Source organism: Macaca thibetana, chromosome 8 (genome assembly GCF_024542745.1).
Source record: "Macaca thibetana thibetana isolate TM-01 chromosome 8, ASM2454274v1, whole genome shotgun sequence".
Taxonomy (NCBI): domain Eukaryota; kingdom Metazoa; phylum Chordata; class Mammalia; order Primates; family Cercopithecidae; genus Macaca; species Macaca thibetana.
The window spans coordinates 58,873,405-58,896,502 of record NC_065585.1 but is presented as its reverse complement, the minus strand read 5'-3'; the positions used below and the strand labels follow the sequence as shown (position 1 = coordinate 58,896,502).

Here is a 23,098-nt window from a genome sequence, read left to right as displayed (position 1 = left end):
TTTTTATAAAGGGATAATTGCCTGCTTCAAAAACTTCTTTAGTTAGAATTTTTGGGAGTAAGCTGTAGAAGCTCCACAATGAAGGAGACCCCCTTTTCCAGCCAGAAATGAATTCCCTGCCCAGGAAGTCTGTCCCCCATGCAGCCAGACTCTGGAAAGGGGCTGGGAACTGGGGAAAAGCACGTTTCAAGGCAGAAGGAAGGACGTTTGCAAAGCCCCAGAGATGAGAACACAAGGACACTCGGAGTTTCCTTTGCCTGGGCCGAGCACTGGAGCCGGGGCTGGGGCTGAGCATGTGGGTACTGAAAGACAAGATGAGGAACTTGGATGTTAAGGGCAACGGAGGATACTGACTGCCCTTACTGTATAGGTGTTTGTTTACCTCTTCTCCTGTTTTAATATTTACATAGGTCATAATGGTCCCTTCAGTGTAAGGGCAGTCAGTAACCTCCGTTGCTCGGCCCAGGCAAAGGAAACTCCCTGAGTGTCCTCGTGTTCTCATCTCTGGGGCTTTTCAAACGTTCTTCCTTCCGCCTTGAAACGTGCTTTCCCCCAGTTCCCAGCCCCTTTGGGCTGACCGGCTCCTACTAATTCTTCAAGTTTCTACTTGACTGTCATTTCTCTAGCAAGTCTAATTCCAGGACTGGTTTAGTGTCCAGCTATGATTCTCCACACCACCCTATAATTTATTTTGCATAGCATGTATGCCCTATTGTGATTTATTGTAAATGATTCTGTGTCCAGTTCCTCACTTAAGCTTTATTCTCTGTAAAGGAATGCCCCGGTCTCATTTACTTCTCAACCTCATTGCTTGGAATATCCTAGGTGCTGAGTACATGAGTGAACCAGGACACGCACCCAGGATATCCTGAGCAGAGCTTATATCAAATAAAGAAATCACATTAAAAGGATTAAAATATGAATTAATATGAATTAATAAACTCTTGGGTATGTGGGGAAGGTGGCCTAGAAAATTCACAATGTGATCTCATATGAGGACAGAATTACACAGTATTTTTTAGCATTAAATTTTGAATCCTCAGTGATAGACTTCATTGCAGATTCAAATATAGTTGTCACTTTTTAAAGTAGAGTAAGATGCTTCAGGTCTGTGTTTTTCAACTTTTCAAGCCCTTTGTCCATTCTGATAAACCAAACAAGTTCACACGCTTACCCCTGCCCCATCGCATTTGACAGTGACTATGGAGGGGCTTCTTCCGCATATTCCCACCAGCCAAGGTTTTATTTAGTTAGTTGTTAGAATATTGAATATGCTTTTTCATGGCCAGGTGCAGGCACAGTGGCTCACGCCTATAATTCCAGAATTTTGGGAGGCCAAGGTGGGCAGATCACCTGATGTCAGGAGTTTGAGACCAGCTTGGCCAACATGCTGAAACCCTGTACCTACTAAAAATACAAAAATTAGCTGGGCATGGTGGCGAGAGCTACTTGGGAAGCTGAGGCAGGAGAATCACTTGAACCCGGGAGGCGGAGGTTGCAGTAAGCCCAGATTGGGCCACTGCATTCCAGTCAGGGTGACAGAGAGAGACTCTGTCTCAAAAAAAAAAAAAAAAAAAAAAAAAGAGTATTGAATATGCCTTTTCAATTTATGACAGTCTCAGAGGTCATATATTTTTCTCCACATCTCGTAAACTCCAGTGTTCAAAATAAAAAGAGACTCATGTATTTTCTGAATGAAACAGTGTGTACCTCAAAGGTGTGTATTTTTTACTTGTAGGATTCTTCTTATCCTTTTGCAGTTGTCCTCTAATGATTGAGTTGTCTTCTAAACCAGGTGCGGTTACATGATAGACAATGTGATTCTGCTGATGAATGGTGCATTGCAGAAAAAATCTGTGAAAGAAATTCTGGGGAAGTGCCACCCCTTGGGCCGTTTCACAGAAATGGAAGCTGTCAACATTGCAGAGACACCTTCAGATCTCTTTAATGCCATTCTGATCGAAACGCCATTAGGTAGGAACACTTAGGTAATTTGGTAGCTGCTTGTGTATGTTATCACAGTCATTAGAAAATGTACTATTTTTTCTTCCCTGTGGTCCAAAAGAAAATGTACTTTGATTTCACAATTTTTTTTCCATGTATACAGTAGCATACTATGCAGATTCCCGGAAGTGGCAGAGACATTAAGGAATCATCTAGTTCAGCTCCCTCATTTTTCAGATGAGGACAAATGAAGCAACCTGCTCAGATCACATGTGAACCATTTGTAGTAGAGAAGGAATTGGGGCTCATCTCTCAACCTTCAAACCCTTCACTTTATACCAGGTCATAGCAAATAAATAATAGAACTTGTCATTCTTCAAAAAAATGTAATTTTCTAGCTTGGTTTTATAGGATTAGTTTCTTGTCCTTCCATTTAAACTTCTGTCTAGATACGGTTGCATATAGGAAGCATTTTGTTTCGGGAAGTTTAAAAATGTCATTTTTCTGAGATGCTCAAGAGCATGACTGAGATGTCAAGTCATCAGAAGCAATGATGAAATGATTGTTAATTTCATTATAATTTGGCACTAACAAGAGTTGTAGTATTCAAAATGCTAAAGAGATAATTGTATAAGCATCATTATCTAATATTGTCAGGAAATCTGGATAGTAGCAATTCACTATTGATCATTTGTCAAAATAGTTGCTGTTTAAAATAGGTATTTTAAAAAGGAAAAAAAAATATTTGTGTCATCATTAAGCACCCGATGCTGAGATACCATAGGCTAGTCGAGAGAGGTTGAGACCGCAATCAGACAGGCATGAGCATGAAGCCAGGCTCTGCCCGGTCCCAACAAGGTGACTAGGAGCAATTCAATTCATCCCAGTTTCCTCATTTTGGAAATAATCATGTCTTTTTATAACAGAGTTTTAAAAATAAAACACAATTTAAGTACAACTCCATGCTTGGCACATACTAAAGTTGCAAATAATAAATATTATCATTAGATAGTAGAGGAGGGGGGACTTCCAAAAAAGCCTTAAGTGAATAGCTCCAAGGTGTTGTGAAGATTAAGTGAAAGTATATTCAGTGTGTAGTGTAGTGAGTGAGGTTTAGTAGTCCTCAACCTTTTGGGCACCAGGGTCTGGTTTCGTGGAAGACAACTTTTCCAACATGGGAGAGAGGGGATGGTTTCAGGATGATTCAAACACATTACATTTATTGTGCACATTATTTCTATAATTACTACATTGTAATATCTAATGAAATAATGATACAACTCACCATAATGTAAAACCAGTGGGAGCCCTGAGCTTATTTTCCTGCAATTAGACAGTCCCATCTGTGGGTGATGGGAGACAGTGACAGATCATCAGGCATTGGACTCTCATAAGTAGCGTGCAACCTAGATCTCTCACATGCACAGTTCACAATAGGGTTTGCTCTCCTATGAGAATCTAATGCTGCCACTGATCCAACAGGAGGCAGAGCTCAGGTGGTAATGCAAGCAATGGGGAATGGTTATATAATTATAATTACAGTTGAAGCCATTCTCTGGCCCACTATTCACCTCAATTCCTAACAGGCCACGGACCGGTGTTGGTTTGTGGCCTGCGGGTTGGGGCCCCCCGGTTTAGGGCTTACACATGATAAATGCTTAAAAAGTAATAAGTGCTTTCATCCTCATTACTATTAGCCTTATTTAGTTGAGTGTATGGATTGCAACTCTGCAGTGTTCTTGTCAGGAGTGAGCAGAGGGTGGTGTGTTCAGGATACATTTTCTACAGTTTATAATCTTGCTTAAGATTCATTTTTTGGTATGGCAATTTCTGCTTTCAGCTCCGTTCTTCCAAGACTGCATGTCTGAAAATGCTCTAGATGAACTGAATATTGAATTGCTGCGCAATAAACTATACAAGGTAATGGTTTTCCCAAATATTGCGTTTTTCTTGATTACACAATATATTGTGACTAGTGTTCTCTAATAAAAGTTACGTTGCTCATTAACCAACTTCTGCAATTATGAAACTGTGCATATTTGGAATATAACTTTTATAGTTCTGGCCTATTCTCTAGTTAAATGCATGCATGTCAGCTTCCCCTAGCCAGCAAGATATTTGAGAGGAAATAACATGCCCTATTCTTCCATATTCCCAGCTCCTTGCATGGTATCTGGAACATAAAAGGTGTTTGGATGGTGGTAGGTGAATAAGTGGGATGAACAATATCAATCCATTTAAAGCAACCAGCACACATAGTAAACCTTCTGTTATGCAGTGTTCATCTCTGACCTCAATCTTGTTAGTATCCCTGAATCTCACAGCTAATCTGCCCACACAATTTTAATCTACACTGTGCAGCATACCAGAATGAACAATTTGTGTACACTGCATCATAGGTACCACTTTGCATAATCTGATTGTCTGTCTGGACTGTGCTGCCACCATTTGAGTAGCTGTATATACTATAGACTGAGCAAAATCTATCCATTTTTACTCAAATAACCATAGCCTCTTTGGACACTCACACAGAGTAACTGAATATATACGGCCATGCCATATACATGGCATCCTGTGTTCAAACTTGTGGTCCTTTCAAAAGCGTATTGCAGGCAGTGTTCCTTTTGGTAAAGTGACTTATGGGCCTAGAGGAGGCATCTTTGAGATATAACTAACAGAAGGCACTGTTCTAAGTAATTTATAGGCCTTAACTCACTTAATCCACCTGGCAAAAATATGATGTTTATGCTATCTCCATTCCTCAGAGGAGAAAACTGAGGCTTGGAGAGCCAAGGTTTCTTTGGAAGAAGTCAGTTAGCTAAAACGTATTAGAGTTGGGATCCAAACTCAGGCAGTCTGACCCTACAACCTTTCCCATATAGCTCCAAGCTCAAAGCTGTCCCAAATGTGCCTCTATAAGAGATTAAATGTCAGCATAGGGCTGAATCTAAAATTATTCACTGATCTCAGAAAAGAACTTGGCACTCTTGTTAAAATAGCAAGAATTAACCATATGAAATAATCCAAAACCATGCAAAAAAAGTGCTTGTTAAGTAATTATAAGTTATGATAAATGCAGTTTTGTCCTTTTCTGGATTTCCTTTTTAGTCTGTGCAACATGCTGCAATATGAAAGCTTCTACCAAATTTATTATAAAATATCTCCCTATGGGAGATGTAATTCAATTTCCATTAAAGCATTTGATAAACCATGAAAAGCTGATCTAGAAATTTTCAAAAGGAATATATATATTCATTATATCACTTTATGATCTTTTTTCTTTTTAAGTCTTACCTTGAGGCATTCTATAAATTCTGTAAGAATCATGGTGATGTCACAGCAGACGTTATGTGTCCCATTCTTGAGGTAAGAAAGAGTCCTTGAATTTTGTTATGCTATATAAGGTGCTTCCATATTTTTTATTGTTTTAACCTTACTTAAATTTCCTTATCTTTGAAGGTTTTTTTTAATCTAGAAATAAGACAAGCAGTACATTTTACTATATATATTATTTGATGTATTTGGTTAAGAGTTGTATTTTCCAACTCTTTAAGTTGGAGCCTGGAAGTTTTCTACATGGAAAAGTTATCTTGGAATTAGAAAATAATAATGCTTACACAGATTAGGCTATGATTCATTTTGATGTAGTATGTAAAAAATAGATTATAAACAATAAAAATTTAGTATACTGTTGTTACTGGAAAAGAGTCCCACCCCAGACCCCAACAGAGGGTTCTTGAATCTCAGCAAGAAAGAATTTGGGTCTATAAAGTGAAAGTAAGTTTATTAAGAAAGTAAAGGAGTAAAAGCATGGCTACTTCATAGGCAGAGCAGCCCCGAGGGCTGCTGGTTACTCGTGTTTATGGTTATTTCTTGATTATATGCTGAACAAGGGGTGGATTACTCATGTCTACCCTTTTTAGACCATATAGGGTAACTTCCTGACATTGTCATGGCCTTTGTAAACTGTCATGGTGCAGGTGGAAGGGTAGCAGTAAAGAAGACCATGGTCACTCTTGGTTTCATAGGTTTTAGCAGGCTTCTTTACTGCAGCCTGTTTTATCAGCAAAGTGTTTATGACCTGTATCTTATGCCAACCTCCTATCTCGTCGTGTGACTTAGAACGCCTAACCATCTAGGAATGCAGCCCAGTAGGTCTCAGCCTTATTCTACCCAGCTCCTATTCAAGATGGAGTTGCTCTGGTTCAAATGCCTCTGACCCTATGAGTAATGAATGGACTATAGACACTCAATAATGACCCAGATTCCCTCTGGTGAGGGAACATTGAGTAGTTGGGAACCCCCACAACTTGGCACCAAAAGTCCACTATAACTTCATCCACAGGGACATTGTACCTTATAAATCCTAAAATAAAGGCTGCCCCAAGCATCCCATGAGCATTCCAGCTTTTGGCAGGAAGACCCCTTAGCTATGTGATTCACAGTGGGTAAGCTCATTTAATTACGTGTCAAACGCCACCATGGGTATCTACCTCTCTAGGTGATGTGATACTCTTGTTAATTCCTCTTAAGGACTACAGATTTCATCTATGCTTAGGAGTCCTCTTGCATAAGAATATTGACCCACAAATGCATGGGAGATTCAGGGCAGAGATCAGAAGGATTTGTGGGGCATCCTGCACATAATTTGCACTGAGTACTTTACATCTATTCCTCTTGCTAGTAAATAATTTTCTAATTCACTTAAAAAGAAAAAAATATCACTTTGGGCTTTTATAAGCCCTTACTTTGCCCTGTGAAACTACATTTTATCTAAAGAATATTTTTCATCATTACATTATCTGGTACAGTGACTTCACTGGTGGGTGGAATTCTGATTTTGAGAAAAGCCTAATAAGCATTACCCTTTAGGTAAGAAGAAAAAAAATTAACTTCATTTGCAAATATTTCAACCTAATGCTCTGAAATCACATATGATAAAATTAGCTCCCCTCAAAACATCTAATCATTAAAATTTTACTTGCTTGATGACTGGTGATATAGAAAAAAGAAACAAAAAGTTTTATAGTTGAAAATATTCTGCTATTCCTTATTGAGATTTTGTTTGTTGTTTTTGAGATGCGGCCTCACTCTGTTACCCAAACTGGAGGAGTGCAGTGGCATGATCATGGCTCACTGCAGCCTCGACCTCTTGGGCTCAAACGATCCTCCCACCTCAGCCTCCTGAGTAGCTGGGACCACATGCCCATGCCACCATGCCCAGCTAAGTTTTTTATTTTTTTGAAAAGACCAGGTCTTGGCTGGGCATGGTGTCTCATACCTATAATCCCAGCACTCTGGGAGGCCAAGGTGGGTGTAGCACCTGAGGTTGGGAGTTTGAGACCAGCCTGACCAACATGGTGAAACCCTGTCTCTAATAACAAATCAAAAAAAAATTAGCCGGATGTGGTGGTGCACGTATGTAATCCCAGATTCTTGGGAGACTGAGGCACAGGAGGCATGAAGGTCGAACCTGGGAGGTGGAGGTTGCAGTGAGCCGAGATTACGCCACTGCACTCCAGCCTGGGCGACAGAGTGAGACTCCATCAGAAAAAAGAAAGAAAGAAAGAAAGAAAGAAAGAAAGAAAGAAAGAAAGAAAGAAAGAAAGAAAGAAAGAAAAGAAAGGAAAAGAAGGAAGAAAGAAAAGAAGGAAGAAGGAAGGAAGGAAGGAAGGAAGAAGGAAGGAAGGAAGGAAGGAAGGAAGGAAGGAAGGAAGGAAGGAAGGAAGGAAGAAAGAAAAGAAAGAAAGAAGAAAGAAGGAAGGAAGGAAGGAAGGAAGGAAGGAAGAAGAAGGAAAGAAAGAAAGAAAGGAAGAAAAGAAAGAAAGAAAGAAAGAAAGAAAGAAAGAAAGAAAGAAAGAAAGAAAGAAAGAAAGAAAGAAAGAAAAGAAAAAAAGATGAGGTCTATTTATGTATTTATGTTGTCCCAGCCTGAAATTCTTAAAATAAAGCCTAAATAATTATGAAGTGAAAATCTTATCATTAAAGATCTCCAAAAAATATTTTTGTCCTTATCTATATTGTACAGAAAGTGGATATCGAATAAATAAATAACATTTTTAAGGCATAGTAAATGACAGAATGAAAAATAGTCTCTCTCAGTCATGCTAATCATGCAACATGAGTAACTAGTGACCCTATGAAGCCTTACCCTTTCTTTTCATAAATTCAGCTACTAGCCACACTATAAGAATCTGTATTATCTATGGCTCAAAAGTAGAATTTCTACTCAGCATAATTCTTGTGGTTTAGAAATGGTTTGTGTACTTTCTACCTGTGAAATATGTGAAATAAAAGTTATATGAAGACTCAAAACCTTATCAAAGGTATACAATAGCACTATTGCTGAGTGCTTTATATACATGAATTCACTTAGACTTCAAAACCACACAGAATAGGTAGTCTAGTATCTGTTTTTCAGAAGGAGCAACTGAGGCACAGAGAAGGCTAGTAACTTACCTTGTGTCTCACAGCTAGTAAGTCAGGATTGGAATGCAGGCAGTTGGCTCCGGTACTTATGTGCTTATCCACTGTGCCATAGTGCCTCTGCATTAAATTCACCATTCACAATTCTTTTATATAAACATAAATGCTAATTCATAAGCAAGATCATACTGTGTACTATAAGAATTGGTAAATAGGTAAGGTAAGAATTCTGTCTTTGAATAGGTAAGAAATAGGTAAGAATTATGTCTTTGTAATCCTCGGTAATGTAAAAAAAAAAGATAGTATCAGAAAAATGCTTATCACTGGGATGATATGATCAAATTATGATATGCCCAGTGTTCTCATTGTACTTTTCCAATCTTCATGGTATCAGATTAATTAGTTGTTTGTTTGTTTCAAACAGCGTTAAAAAAGAATGCAGGTAGGCATGGTAGTTTATGCCTGCAATCCCAGCACCTTGGGGGACCTATGCAGAAGAATTGCTTGAAGCCAGGAGTTTGAGACCAGCCTGGACAACATAGCAAAATCCCACCTCTACAAAAATACAGAAATTAACCAGGTCTGGTGGAACACACCTATAGTCCTGGCTACTCAGGAGGCTGAGGTGGGAAGATCACCTCAGCCCAGAAGTTCCAGGTTCCAGTGAGCCATAAACCACCTCACTCCAGGCTGGGCGACAGAGTGAGATCCTGTCTCTAAAAAATAAAAATAAAAATCCATTGAACCATTTTTATTTATATAGAAATATCAGCTACATAGGGCATGGAGTTAAAACGTTTATAATTATATGATCAAAGGGTGTTTGTCAGTTTACATAAATACTTTCGATCGTGTAATTACCTCCCTTTTATTTTTGTAACTATAGAGCACTTACTATTTATAAATTCCATGTATATTCTCATTTACTCTCATTTGGCCGGAGACTTAATATGGTAGAAGAGACCATTAAGCTCAGCTTACATGTGAAAATCTGACCTAATTACAAGATTATAACTTCATATGAAAAAAAAAGAAATTGACTTATGTTCAAGGCAAATGCACTGTAGTATAATATTTGCCTTTTACTCCTACTCTTCAATCTTATAGTTAATAGGGCAGTGAAAAACAAGCATAAAATATGTTTGTTTAATCTCTACTGGTCAGTGTATGCTGATAAGGCTGGGCTCCATTCCAGTTCACTTTACTCTTTTCCATTGCCACTGACACCTCCGCCTACTGCCTCCTGCCAGGTGTGCCCTTCTTCCCAACAGTATATTGCTATCTCTTGCAATAACAACAAAAAATAAGGTCTAGTTTTAACATGAGTATGTTTTTATAGGGAAGAGTAAAAGGAAAGGTACAGGACTACCAACATACACCATACCACACAGCATGCCAACTCTCTGCAAGAAACAGGAGCTAAGTCACACTACACCAGACCATTCGGTCTCCTCTAATCAAATGCGTGTCAAACTCTGCTTGGGGATGGTCAAAGAACAGTCCTTTTCCAATTCTAAAATGATGGGTTTTTTTCCCTAAGAGGATAATATACACACCCAAAAGAGCCTCTAGACTAGAAAAGCAAGGTAGATACATAGTCAGTTATGATAAAAGGAAAATGGAATGTAATCAGGGTTCAAAGGGAATCATATCCAATTAGAGAAGAAATGGAAGGACTTCTTATGAAAAAGATGACAATTGATGGGACGCGAATGCAGGGAGGATTTCGGCATGCAGAGTTATGGAAGAGAGCACATGTGTGGTAGGCTAAGGGAAGAAGTGGTAACAAGGACAAGAAGGTAGTGAGAAGATGGGGGGCTCTGATAACCTGTATCAGACAAAGTCCTTTCTTCTTGTATTCATATTCTCTCCCCAGCTATCTGTCCTTCCCACTTCTCCAATTGCTTTTCCAATGATTGAGCGATGACAATTCCTCCAAAACATCCTGTTTTACTTCCTGCAGCTCCCTCCTCCAACCTGGCCTCTGCTGTTTGCATGTCTGCAATGCTGCCTACCTTGCCCTAATTCTCTTATAAGATCATAACATTTTAGAATCAGAGAGCACATTAAAGAACATCTGGGACAATTACCTCCATTGTTGCTCTTGCTGCCCTAATTTTTGTCTGAAGTTTTCTTATTGCCATGAAATCTTCCTCTTGCACTTCTTCTCTTATCCCTAGAAGGTCTAAAATTACTGACAGGACTGGTTATATTCAGTAGCCAGAGACAGCTGCCTTTGCTTCCAAATAAAGCCACTCCCTACTTTTCAGCTCACCCATAATCTCCGTGAGAGCAATCAAAAGGATCAGATGGAACTAACTCTCACTCTCCTGATAGAAAACACCTGTTCTTACATAACAGTTCCGGTGAAATCTGTTGCAAGTTGGGTTTTGTTATCGGTTAACCAGTCAAAAGCTGATTAGAGGATAGCACAGCAATTCTTTTCAGCTTTCATGTGCATACGGATAGCCTGGGAATCCTATGAAAATGCAGATTCTGGTTGAGTAGGGCTGGACTGTGGCCTGAGACTCTGCACTTCTAACAAGCTTCCAGGTGACGTCAAAGCTACTGAGCCACAAAATATTGCTTTGAATAGCAACATTATGGAGAATGTTGGAGAATTTTCAAAGTATTAGGGGATCACACATCACTCTGTTGGATTCAGTAAGTACTTAAGACTTTCTTATGTGTCAGGCACTGGCTATTAAAAAAGGAACAAAAGGCTGGGCATGGTGGCTCATGCCTGTAATCCTAACACTTAGAAGGCCCAGGAGGGAGGATTTCTTGAGCCTAGGAGTTCATGACCAGCCTGGGCATTATGGCAAAATCCCATCTCTACAAGAAAAATTAGCCAGGCATGGTGTCACATGCCTGTAGTCCCTGCCACTTGGGAGGCTGAAGTGGGAGGATCACCTGAGCCCTGGGAGGTTGAGGTTGCAGTGACTCCTGACCCCACCACTGCACTCCAGCCTGGATGAGAGAGTGAGACCCAATCTCAAAAGAAAGAAAAAAAAAAAGAACAATGAAGTGGGGAGAAACACAGGCACAGATTTCAAAATGAAGTGGTAAGTACTGGACATTTGCAGTACCTAGAGAATTGCTGCTTAGCCCAAGGAAACCATGGCAAGCCCCCACAGTAGGCAGAGGAGGAGTCCCTGAAGGAGAGACTGAGATGGAATGGCCAGAGTCGATAGGAGGAGAACCAAGAGACAGTAGAAACATGGAGCTCAAAGGAATATAAATGAAATTTCAAGAAAGACTTGAGGGGTCAGATGAAATAGGAATGATGGAGGGATGGGAGCCCAGGTGCCTAGTTCAGCACAGAGAAGACAGGCTGTGAGTATGTGTTGACCTATCTTGAAGATCGTTAGCCACACTCCAGCATCTTACAAAGAAGAAAACTTCTTGAGAGAAACATTACTTGTCCCACCCCACATAGTTCTTAGCTAGTCTTAGATTTATTGATACCTCACCTAGGACACTAACAAAGAAAACCAAAGGCATGAAAGTATAAACAAATGGTAGGTAGCACAAAATTTCATTATGTAAAAAGTTATGCTGACATTGACAACTAGGAAGCGATATTAACATGTATGGCATGCACTTTTTGTTCCAAATATCATTCTAAGCACTTCCACTTATATTACCTGGTTCTGTACCTGAATGAACCCTAAGAAATAGGTATTATTCTCCTTTTTATAGAAGAGACACTTGCGACGCTGGTGGCCTAATGTGACAGAGACACGTGAGGAATTCATTGCAGGGTGCCCGGGAAATAAAGCTTACTGGGGTTTCAGGAGTCATAGGTCATCATTGCTGCTGTGTGATCCTTCTCTGGCAAGCAGAGTTACTCCATTACAAGAAAAGACTAGGGGAACACTAATAACACATGTCTGGAGTATAATTAGACATAGATCCAGAAAGGAAAGCAAATCATTTCAGAAATGAATTTGTGTAGTTAAGAGTCTGTTTATAGCATTTAGCAGTTTATTAGATTTTACTGGTTTTTGTCTTGCAAATTCAGTTTGAGGCCGACAGACGTGCTTTTATCATCACTCTTAACTCCTTTGGTACTGAATTGAGCAAAGAAGACCGGGAGACCCTCTATCCAACCTTCGGCAAGCTCTATCCTGAGGGGTTGCGGCTGTTGGCTCAAGCAGAAGACTTTGACCAGATGAAGAACGTAGCAGATCATTACGGAGTATGTGATGACCCTGGCTTCCCTAAGTCCCTTGTGTTAATTCATTTCCATGTGCTTTAGAAGCTCACACATCAAATGTCCACTTACACTCAAAAGAAGTAATAACATTTGTAAGGTAGCAAGCAGTGCTGAAGCAAGCTTCAGCAAGGGACACGTTAAGTTTTTAGCCCAAGCTGCTAATTTTTAAGGTTCCTGCCAAGCAAGTACTTGTTTAAATCTCTGGGGAATGGTCATCTGAGCACTCCTTTTGAAGTGTTTGATAAAGCAAGTTCCCCCAGGAGACTGGTGGAGTGTTCTGGAAATGTGAGCTCATATCAACGTTATGTAAAATAGTCTGATCCAGCAGCCCTTTCAGGTACCCACTAAGAAAACCAGGTTAGGCACAGAACGTCTAGGTGGACTGCAAGGAAGGATATGGATGTATTAGTTTTTCCACTCACCTTGCTGAGTGGCCAGAAATCAGGAGAGGAAAGACAGCTGCTTGTGTCCTTCCCCCACTCCAGCATCCAGTTGCTCTTGGAGCACCTAAAACACCTCAGCTTAAGGTTGTACGCGTCGGCTCAGCTTCCATTCCCTCTGACTTGCACAGAGTTACATAACCTCCAGGTAACTTTTCCAGGGCTAGAATGACACTCATCTTTTCCTGTGGGGTTCTGAAGCACTCCAGGAAAGATGAAAGTCAGCAAATGCATAAACTTTGTGACATCTCATAAGTAATTGCGTGAGACTCTTTAGCACAATATGAAAATTTGAATTTCTCCCACATTTGACCCCTTCCACACTGGAAATCGCATGTGAATTTTATCAATTTTCATCTCAAAGAACCTGTGAGCCCATACCGATCAAATCATGAGCATTCACTGAGCTTCTATAATGTACCTAGCTAGCCCCAAGACCCTGAGTGAGAAAATGAGTTCAAACACTGTATACTGAGAGTTGAATTGCCTTGTAGCCCTAAACAAGCCAGTAGGCTAGAATTTCATCCTCACTCTTGTTATTTGGATTTTTTGTTGTTTCTTTGGGAGGCCAAAATCCTATAAAAAAAAACCTTCAGTCCTCCTGGTATAGTTTTTTTTCTTAAATATGTGTGCAATTTCTATAATGCTAGGAAAAATATACTTACATACATTTATAAGAAATGAAAATGTATTTAAAATTAACATTTTTGTTTTTAAGGTATACAAACCTTTATTTGAAGCTGTAGGTGGCAGTGGGGGAAAGACATTGGAGGACGTGTTTTACGAGCATGAGGTATGATAAGTGAAAATGCTATTAGCTTATTTTTCTTTTACTGTGGATTTTATATATTTTCTTACTTTGGATTTTCTTTTTACAACTGATCATATCAATTGATTAGGCACATTCATAGCCTGATAAGCAGTATTACTGTATTATTACTACAAAGTTACACACACACCTAGGAATCTTCATGCTAGCAGTGCTGCTAAAGTTTGGAGCTTTTCTTTTTTCTTTTTTTTCCCCCTTCTAAAAGAGTTTACTTAAAAACTGCAGGAATTAATGGAAGTACATTCCATTCCTCATGGAATTTGCTGAAGAACGTTATTACAAATGCTACAAATTTTAGTGTAAAATTTTGGTTAATCATACGAGATAATGTTTCTTTTTTTAAAAAAAATTATTATACTTTAAGTTCTGGGATACATGTGCACAACGTGCAGGTTTGTTACATAGGTATACATGTGCCATGGTGGTTTGCTGCACCCCTCGACCCCTCATCTACATTAGGTATTTCTCCTAATGCTATCCCTCCCCTATGCTCCCCCCTGCCCCCGCCACCAACAGGCCCCAGTGTGTGATGTTCCCCTCCCTGTGCTCATATGTTCTCATTGTTCAACTCCCACTTATGAGTGAGAACGTGTGGTGTTTGGTTTTCTGTTCCTGTGTTAGTGTGCTGAGAATGATGGTTTCCAGCTTCATTCATGTCCCTGCAAAAGACATGAGCTCATCATTTTTTATGGCTGCATAGTATTCCACTGTGTATATGTGCCACATTTTCTTTATCTTGTCTATCATTGATGGGCATTTGGGTTGGTTCCAAGTCTTTGCTATTAGGAACAGTACCGCAATAAACATGTGCACATGTATCTTTATAATAGAATGATTTATAATCCTTTTGGTATATACCCAGTAATGGGATTGCTGGGTCAAATGGTGGTGTTGGTTCTAGATCCTTGAAGAATTGCCACACTATGTTCCACAATGGTTAAACTAATTTACACTCCCACCAACAGTGTAAAAGTTATCCTATTTCAATTTGGAGCTTTTCTTGTGATTCTACTTTAATAACTTCCATTGTCTACATTTATCTGCAGAGTGACACTCTCCATTTAGAACTTTCTGAGTTGTCACCATACTCCTCTATTAGGCCCAATTTAGAGATTGCTTATTTAAACACAAATAAGCACTGCAAATGTACAAGCCAGTCAGCAGCTTAATATTATTTCATAATGTTCCAAATAAGTTGATGATCTGTGTTACTTTTTTTCTTTCCTCAGGTACAAATGAATGTGCTGGCATTCAACAGACAGTTCCACTACGGTGTGTTTTATGCATATGTAAAGCTGAAGGAACAGGAAATGAGAAATATTGTGTGGATAGCAGAATGTATTTCACAGAGGCATCGAACTAAAATCAACAGTTACATTCCAATTTTATAACCCAAGTGAAGTTCTCAAATGCAGAAAATTATAAATGTTGAAAGGAAGTTATTGAAGAAAATAAAAGAAATTATGTTGTATTATCTAGACTACACAAAAGTAAGCCACACTATATCTTCTTGAGCTGCAAATCCATGGAAACACAGTAAGCCAGCCCTGAAACAAAGCATTTCCTTACTCTCAGTGGCATTAGATCTTGTTTCCACATGTCTGTCTCATTCTTCACTGGGTCTTACAGGTTAATTTTAATTAACCCTATGGTATTTTTCTTATTCTTGTTTGATCATGTTAAAAATTGGACCTAATAAAAGTATTTTATTCATGCTTTTCCATGCTTCGCTACAGGTCCAAATACTGAATGTCTCCTTTGCTTTTTCTCTTTTAAATTTTTTTCTAGACAAGGTCTCAGTCTGTCACCTAGGCTACAGTGCAGTGGTGTGATCACAGCTCACTGCAGCCTCCACTTCCCAGGCTCAAGTGATCCTCCCACTTCTCAGCCTCCCAAGTAGCTGGGACTACAAGTGCACACCACCACACAAAGCTAATTTTTGTATTTTTTGTAGAGACAGGGTTTCTACATATTACCCAGGCTAGTGTCGAATTGCTGGGCTCAAGGGATCCACAATCCCCCTTGGCCTCCCAAAGTGTTGGGATTATATGCGTGAGCCACTGTGCTGGGCTTCATTGACATTTTAACTGTCTGTTCCTTGCCTAGATTCACAGAAATCCAAAGCTGTATGTAGCCAACATGGTTCACATTTGTTGGAAAATGTGTTGTTTGTTTGTTTTGCTTTTTTTTTTTTTTTTTTTTTTTTTTGAGACAGAGTTTCGCTCTGTCGCCCAGGTTGGAGTGCAGTGGCACAATCTCGGCTCACTGCAACCTCTGCCTCCTGGATTCAAGCAATTCTCTGCCTAAGCCTCCCAAGTAGCTGGGATTACAGGTGCCCACCACCACACCTGGCTAATTTTTTGTATTTTTAGTAGAGCTGGGGTTTCACCATCTTGGTCAGGCTGATCTTGAACTCCTGACGTCATGATCCACCCTACTCGGCCTCCCAAAGTGCTGGGATTACAGGCCCCTTGTTCAGCCACCGCACCTGGCCCCTTATTTTGTTTTTCTAATATACTTTGATCCAATCAGCTTGAGAAAGCAACACAACTCCAAATTCTATCTTCTAGATGCAAGCAGTGTTCAATTTGTTAATAAATTTGCTTTTCACACCTTTCTCTAAATAAAAGGTATATCTCTCTTTCTTGTGGTTTCTTCCTTCTTTACATGAGAAGAAAATGACCTCCTTAATTGTAGTTTACTCATTCAAAAACCGCAAGTTCAGTTTGCAGGGTATGGATTCTCTATTAAAATCTCAGTAGCAATGGTGCATAGAGCTACCAGGAAAACAAAGGCAACACAGCACTGCTCAAGTCCTTCCTTTAAATATAAAAGATATTCCTAAATGTAAAATCTACATTTGCTATGTTTTAAAAAATAAACCCATATATATTTGAAAATTCTTCAAATCAGAATATTTACAGAGAGTATACAAATATTGATATCTAGAATTAGATGCATAGAACAAGGAGTAAATCAAATTTTCTGCAAAAATCCAGCTTTTTTAGTTAAATATTTTAGTAATTTTAGTGATAGGAACCTTTTTGTTGTTGTTGAAACAGGATCTTGCTCCATCACCCAGGCTGGAATGCAGGGGTGGGATCACAGCTCACTGGAGCCTCAACCTCGCAGGTTCAAGTGATCCTCCTGCTTCTCAGCCTCCCAAGTAGCTGGAACTAGAGGTGTGTGCGACCACAACTGGCTAATTCTTTTTCTTTTTTAAGGTAGAGATAGTGTCTCTACATGTTGCCCAGGCTGATCTCAAACTCCTGGGCTCAGGCATTCCTCCCACCTCAACTTCCCAAAGTGCTAGGAATACAGCCACCACACCCAGCCAATGGAACTTTTAAGCATACAGTAAAGTAGTGGCTCATAGAACCAGGAAGAAAGCCAAGTGCCCCGCCTCACATCTATGCAGGAGGCCCAACCCACACTGGGGTCCTGATGGTATCCCCCTGGAGGACTCCAGTGCAGACCCCTCAGCTGGAACCAAAGCAGCCACTGACCAAGTAAGGCCCCTGGTCTGGAAAGCATCTTCCCCGCCTTGCTCAGGATGCTGTCCTTCACGGTGGGGGACTTGGACCCAGAGACACCCCTGTTGTTCATTTTAACTTGTGGTTTTTGATGATGGATTTAAGGCTTAGGGCTCCCTTAAAGGTTGGGAGAAAAGACACTGATGGGAAAGGGGTAGCTTGAAGAAAGACTCCAAGGTGATTCTCAGACTATCCCCTTCCCACCCCACCTCTCTGTGGTATGGGTAGGGCCCTTAATGTGCCACAAGGCTGTAGGCTGAAGTTAAATTCTGTTTTCCTGGATATAAACAGAAGATTCCAATCCTTCTAACCCCTTCCTCAGCTACCCAAGAGTCCAACCGTTATGTGAATATAGAAGAAAGGAACTTCCCTAATCCCTTGGGGCAAGTAGAAAGTGTGCCCCTGGCATGGATAAGGATATATATGTTGCGATTTGAAGAATTTACCTTGAAGTTTCACAGCTTTTCAGTGGCTGAGCGGGGATCTGACTGCTTCATCATGCCTCAGGAAACTGGGCTGCAATGGAAAACATGAACCTTTGAAAAACATCTTATAAAATGAGGCCCAAAAGTTCAGGTACTATATATGGAACACGGAAAACAGTGAAGCAAAAACTAATTTCTTGAGCAGGGTGCAGTGGCTCACACCTGTAATCCCAGGATTTCGGGAGGCCAAGGCAAGTAAATCACTTGAGGTCGGGCATTTGAGACCATCCTGGCCAACATGGTAAAACCCCGTCTCTGCTAAAAACACAAAAATTAGCCAGATGTGGTGATACATGTCTGTAGTCCCACCTACTCGGGAGGCTGAGGTGGGAGGATTGTTTGAGCCTGAGAGGCGGAGGTTGCAGTAAGTCAAGATTGGACCACTACAGTCCAGCCCGGGCCACACAGCAAGACTCCGTCTCAAAAAAAAAAAAAAAATCTTGTTCTAAGTGACTGAAGCTGAGGCACTTCACCATCCCTTCTCTACTCTCCTCCTGAACATTTCATCAGTCCCTCAAATTCCTCCTCTATCTGCTGCAGTTAGTGTCAGAACATTATATTCCAATTAAACTCTAGGCAGAATTCTTGGTGGTCTGCAGCCAGTCCTGTCTGTATTCTGAGGGTCTCCAGCCTTCTGCTCCCATCCATTGCTCTCAGAGGTTCCCAGGTCCTCTATCAGCCTATCTGAGGGCAGAATTTGCTAGTCCTCTAATGAGATTTTGCAGTTGCAGAATTGTGTTGCTCTATGGGATACAAATGTAGCAGCTGCAATTCTCAGGACATTTGGAGAACATTTCAGAAGAAATGCAGTCATTTTGGTTGTTTAGATGCTTTAGGAAAAAGGAACACTGACTGAGGGCTGGTGGGGATAGTGAATTTGAGTTTGGCCCAGAAGCTAAGTATTACTGAACAATGACAGAATTCCATTAAGCACCCTGGAGGGCCCCCCATCCCCTCCACAGCATGGCAACAGTGTAACAGGGCATTGGGAGGCTAAAAGAAATATTTATAGGCCTGGCTCACTCCTGTACTCCCAGAACTTTGGGAGGCTGAGGTGGGCAGATCACTTGAGGTCAGGAATTTGAGATCAGCCTGGCCAACATGGCGAAATCCCATTTCTACTAAAAATACAAAAATTAGCCAGGCGTGGTGGCACACACCTGTAATCCCAGCTGCTCAGGCGTTGAGGCAGGAGAACCGCTTGAACCCAGGAGGTGGAGGTTGCAGTGAGCCGAGATCGTACCACTGCACTCCAGCCTGGCGACAGAGCAAGACTCCAACTCAAATAACAAAACAAATTGTAGAGAGAAGAAAGTCTTGGTGATAATCAGATCTGAGGCACTTCATTAATAGTAATTTTTAAGTCTACCACTTAGATCTCTTAGATCTCACAGACAAGACACAGGAAAGATGCAATTACAGTTTCATTCTGTTTTGTCTTAGTTACTCTCAGAAGCAGACAAAATTCTCCCTGTTATATGATTCATTTTATTCACTTTGAGTCATTTTCTCTTCACTTCAGCAAATGGAATCACTAGTACTTATATACACTATATATACTGAGTAAGAATTGCTGAGGAATATATGTGGCATTATCAGATGGCATTATTCTCAGTGATTTCATCCCTTATGTCTCACAATAGCTGAGCCCAAGAGTTTTGATGTCATCTTGGATGACTGCATAGTCATAAGATGTGTAAGTTTTATACATGCACAAACACAGGACGTGGAAACTTGAATAATGCCCAAACTACTTTACCTAAGTAATCCCTCTCTCCAGCATCTTCATTATTCCATACGGCTTTTCCACTGACTCCCCCTTTCTCCTCAGTCAGCTGTGCTGCAGTTTTCAACTTCCACCACTTACTGAACATTTGGTCAGTAATTGAAATCCAACTCATCACAGCCCTACTCAACATGGATGACATCTGGCTTCTTATGTAAGCAAGGCCAGGTTAGAGTTATCTTTGGAATGAAAGCAGAATAAGTAAAGAAGATGCACATAGAGACCATTGTGAGTATCAATACATTAGAAAGGAATTGTCCCCTGAGAATTACCATTCTAACTAGATCCACAAACGCCATTCAAAAGCTAGGCTTACTGACAAAATATAAACCTACATCGGTAGCTCTACGGCAATAGCAGACTCCTGGTATCCCTGAGACTGGTGATACTTGCTAGTGGGATGGATCTCTTATCGATGGTCAGATGGCAGCACCAGATTCGCTGACACTGAGTCAAGCTCTTCAGTGGTGAATGTCATTATTACCTTTATCTTTTAAGCAAATAGCAATTCTAGATTTTAAATAATTTATACATTTTCTGATCCTACTTTTGTAGGTTTTAAAAAATTAAAGCATCTATTTAGCTACTTAGTTGTTAATGCTGAGATGTACATTTCATTGTGTAAGATGCTCACTGTTTCACATTTTGGGTTTATTTCAACTTGAGTTTTAAATTTTGTTTTTCATATAAATGTAAGAGTGGATACCAATATATTTCCGGTTATTTCTACAACATCAGGAATTTTAAAAAATTAAAAGATTATTTTGAAAATAAAAAACAAACAGAATTCAGATTTAATATCTTCATTATTCGATTTTTAAAAATTCAGTAATATATTTATTAAGATCAGCTTGGATGGGTGGGTGACCAAAATCCCAGATCCCAGTGTCTAGATCATGTATTTGTACACAAGGATTCACCATGGTTGTATAATGACAGTTGCATATGTTGAATAAATCCTTCAGAGCCCCAATGCTTTTCAGTAGGTGGATCATAAGGAAGTTCTGTAGGATCCAGATATGCAAATAAATAAACAAACATAAATTATGTCATAGGGAATTAACACTTCATAGTTTAACTGTGTCTTATACTGGATATAACTCCATGAAACATCAAGATTATTTTATTTATAGAATTTAATAAGTCGTTAACAATGACTTCAATCCATGGATATGTTTCTTCAGAATAATAGACATTTGCACATCCTCCCAAAATTTTTGCATAATGCATGAAAGGGCTATGGATGCTCTAAAATCCATTCATGAGCAATCTAGATATAGACCTCTATAGAGTCCAGGATAGACATCTCCATTGCATAAGTTGGGGAATGGAAGAAATGACAGGTTAGAAAGCAATAAATGGAAAATAATTTTAATTTGAAAAATAAAGTATACGTACACACATACTTTTCCCATCTCTTAGAAGGACATCCTGTTGTGCTGAGCAAGTAGCTTCAGGATGGAGGCAACCTCTTAGCTGGAGAAGGGCTCCCTACCTGCCTAACCAAGTCAATCATGTCAATCACGGAGAAGGTGAAGAGACCAAGGTCACAAGTAGTTTGCTTACATAACGAATTGAAATTATACTCCAAAGCATCCATATTCTACTTCTTAAAACTATTAATGTTCTTATTCATTAAATGCATTACCCAATGCTACTGGTTTTTGCAAGAACAGTAGGTGAAAATTTGTGAGTTTTTTTTTTTTAATTGTGCAGTGACCATGTTGTAGGAAAATAAAAAATAAAGTAAAATAAAAGTAAATGCTGAACAGCTGATGTTTCTTGAAGCACACTCCAGGACTGAATGATCAAATGGAAAAAAAAAAAACTACTTTTAAGCCTTTACCTTTGGTGAAATGGAAGGAAATTGCACTCTCACATTTCCTCGTGTCACCTAGAAATGAATCATTTCTATCTTTTTAGTCAACTTTTATTGCTTAAAGTCAAATAAAAGTAAGCCAAGTGGAAGAGTAAATAGTGAGCAGGACAGACACATAACCTCCTCAGTAAATACTATAAATCCCGGAAGAGCAGGTGGAAATTTAAATCAGTATATTTCCCAGGGGGAAGCATGTATCTTTATGTTCAGGAAGTAGCCTCTGCTCTCCTGCATTGATGAGGCCATTTTCAGGCAAGACTGTGGAGAGAATGAGTGTGTATAAATCAAAAACAGCTGGGCACACTGCTCACCCCTCCAAAGCCACATGGAAAACATAAATTGACTCAAGACAGGAGTAATTTTAAAATATGGGAAGGCAGCAGCAAAGAGAAATGGAACGCCTCTGTAAAAAAAATAAATAAATAAAGCCAAAATCAACAGTCAATGCAGAAGAAACCTCAACAGGGAGTAGGACTGTTTTGAAAATTCACTCTGGGTTGGAGCCATGAGAGTAGCCTGCTTTGAGAGATAACTTTACCTGAGGAAAACGAAGTAAAAGCATATGAATGAGAAGCACATTCTTTTCAGATCAAGCTAATGCTTGAACATTTTCCCACCTAAGTTCTTTAGGTTTTCCCTATGTATTTTACCAATTTTAACTATTGTAAACACTAAATTTATAAAGAATAGACTCAGAATAAGAAAACAAATGCTAGCTTTAAACTCACAGACACTGTGGAAGCAAAGCATTTAACCTCTCACAGACCAAGAGAAGGCAGTATGGCAGCTTTTGCTGGACAGCCAAAGGACCCACCCCCACCTGCACAGCTATACTTAATAGAGAGTGATCCCTCATCTTAGGCATTCTGTTAATGTGGTTGTTGCAGACACAAGGGAAAAGCTCCCTTTTTATTAAATAGGAATTACGAAGTAGTCTGCTTATTGTATAAAGTTTATGTAGAGCAAGAGTATTTCTTTACAGGCTTATAAAAGGGCTAGCACCCCTGTTATATTAAGTTTTAGGGACTAAATGACACTGCCAACTGACGCAAATCTAAGGCCAGAATTTAAGGAAGGGAGGTTTTGTTTGTTTGTTTGTTTGTTTTTTGAAATGGAGTCTCACCCTGTTGCCTAGGCTGGAGTGTAGTGACGCAATCTCGGCTCGCTGCAACCTCCACCTCCCGTGTTCAAGCGATTCTCCTGCCTCAGCCTCCTGAGTAGCCGCGATTACAGATGTCCACCAGCTAATTTTTGTATTTTTGTATTTTTAGTAGAGACGGGGTTTCACTACATTGGCCAGGCTGGTCTCAAACTCCTGACCTCGTGATCCACCCACCTCGACCTCCCAAAGTGTTGGGATTACAAACGTGAGCCACCGTGCCTGGCCAGGAAGGGAGTTTTTGAGCATTCATTTGGAAAAAAAACAAAAAAATTTATGGGAACATCTATGTCACCTTTACGTTTTTAAGCCAGAGTTTCTCAGCCAGTATGTCAAAGCACACATGCACCTCGTGTGAATTACAGGGCTGTACAAACGTTCATTCTCACAGTCTCAGG

The 23,098-nt window shown here is 39.9% G+C and overlaps 2 protein-coding genes across 2 annotated transcripts in view; one reads left to right on the top strand and one right to left on the bottom strand.

Annotated features, from left to right (window-relative positions):
- ATP6V0D2 (ATPase H+ transporting V0 subunit d2) overlaps window positions 1-16,502 on the top strand; it is a 56,549-nt gene extending 40,047 nt beyond the window's left edge. Inside the window, exons 3-8 of the mRNA XM_050801234.1 lie at window positions 1,796-1,974; window positions 3,785-3,864; window positions 5,233-5,310; window positions 12,395-12,571; window positions 13,748-13,822; window positions 15,088-16,502. Coding sequence (XP_050657191.1) covers window positions 1,796-1,974; window positions 3,785-3,864; window positions 5,233-5,310; window positions 12,395-12,571; window positions 13,748-13,822; window positions 15,088-15,249 — 751 coding nt within the window. The 3' untranslated portion in view covers window positions 15,250-16,502. The remainder of the gene's footprint in view (window positions 1-1,795; window positions 1,975-3,784; window positions 3,865-5,232; window positions 5,311-12,394; window positions 12,572-13,747; window positions 13,823-15,087) is intronic.
- RBIS (ribosomal biogenesis factor) overlaps window positions 1-23,098 on the bottom strand; it is an 872,964-nt gene that overhangs the window by 778,613 nt on the left and 71,253 nt on the right. The window lies entirely within an intron of this gene.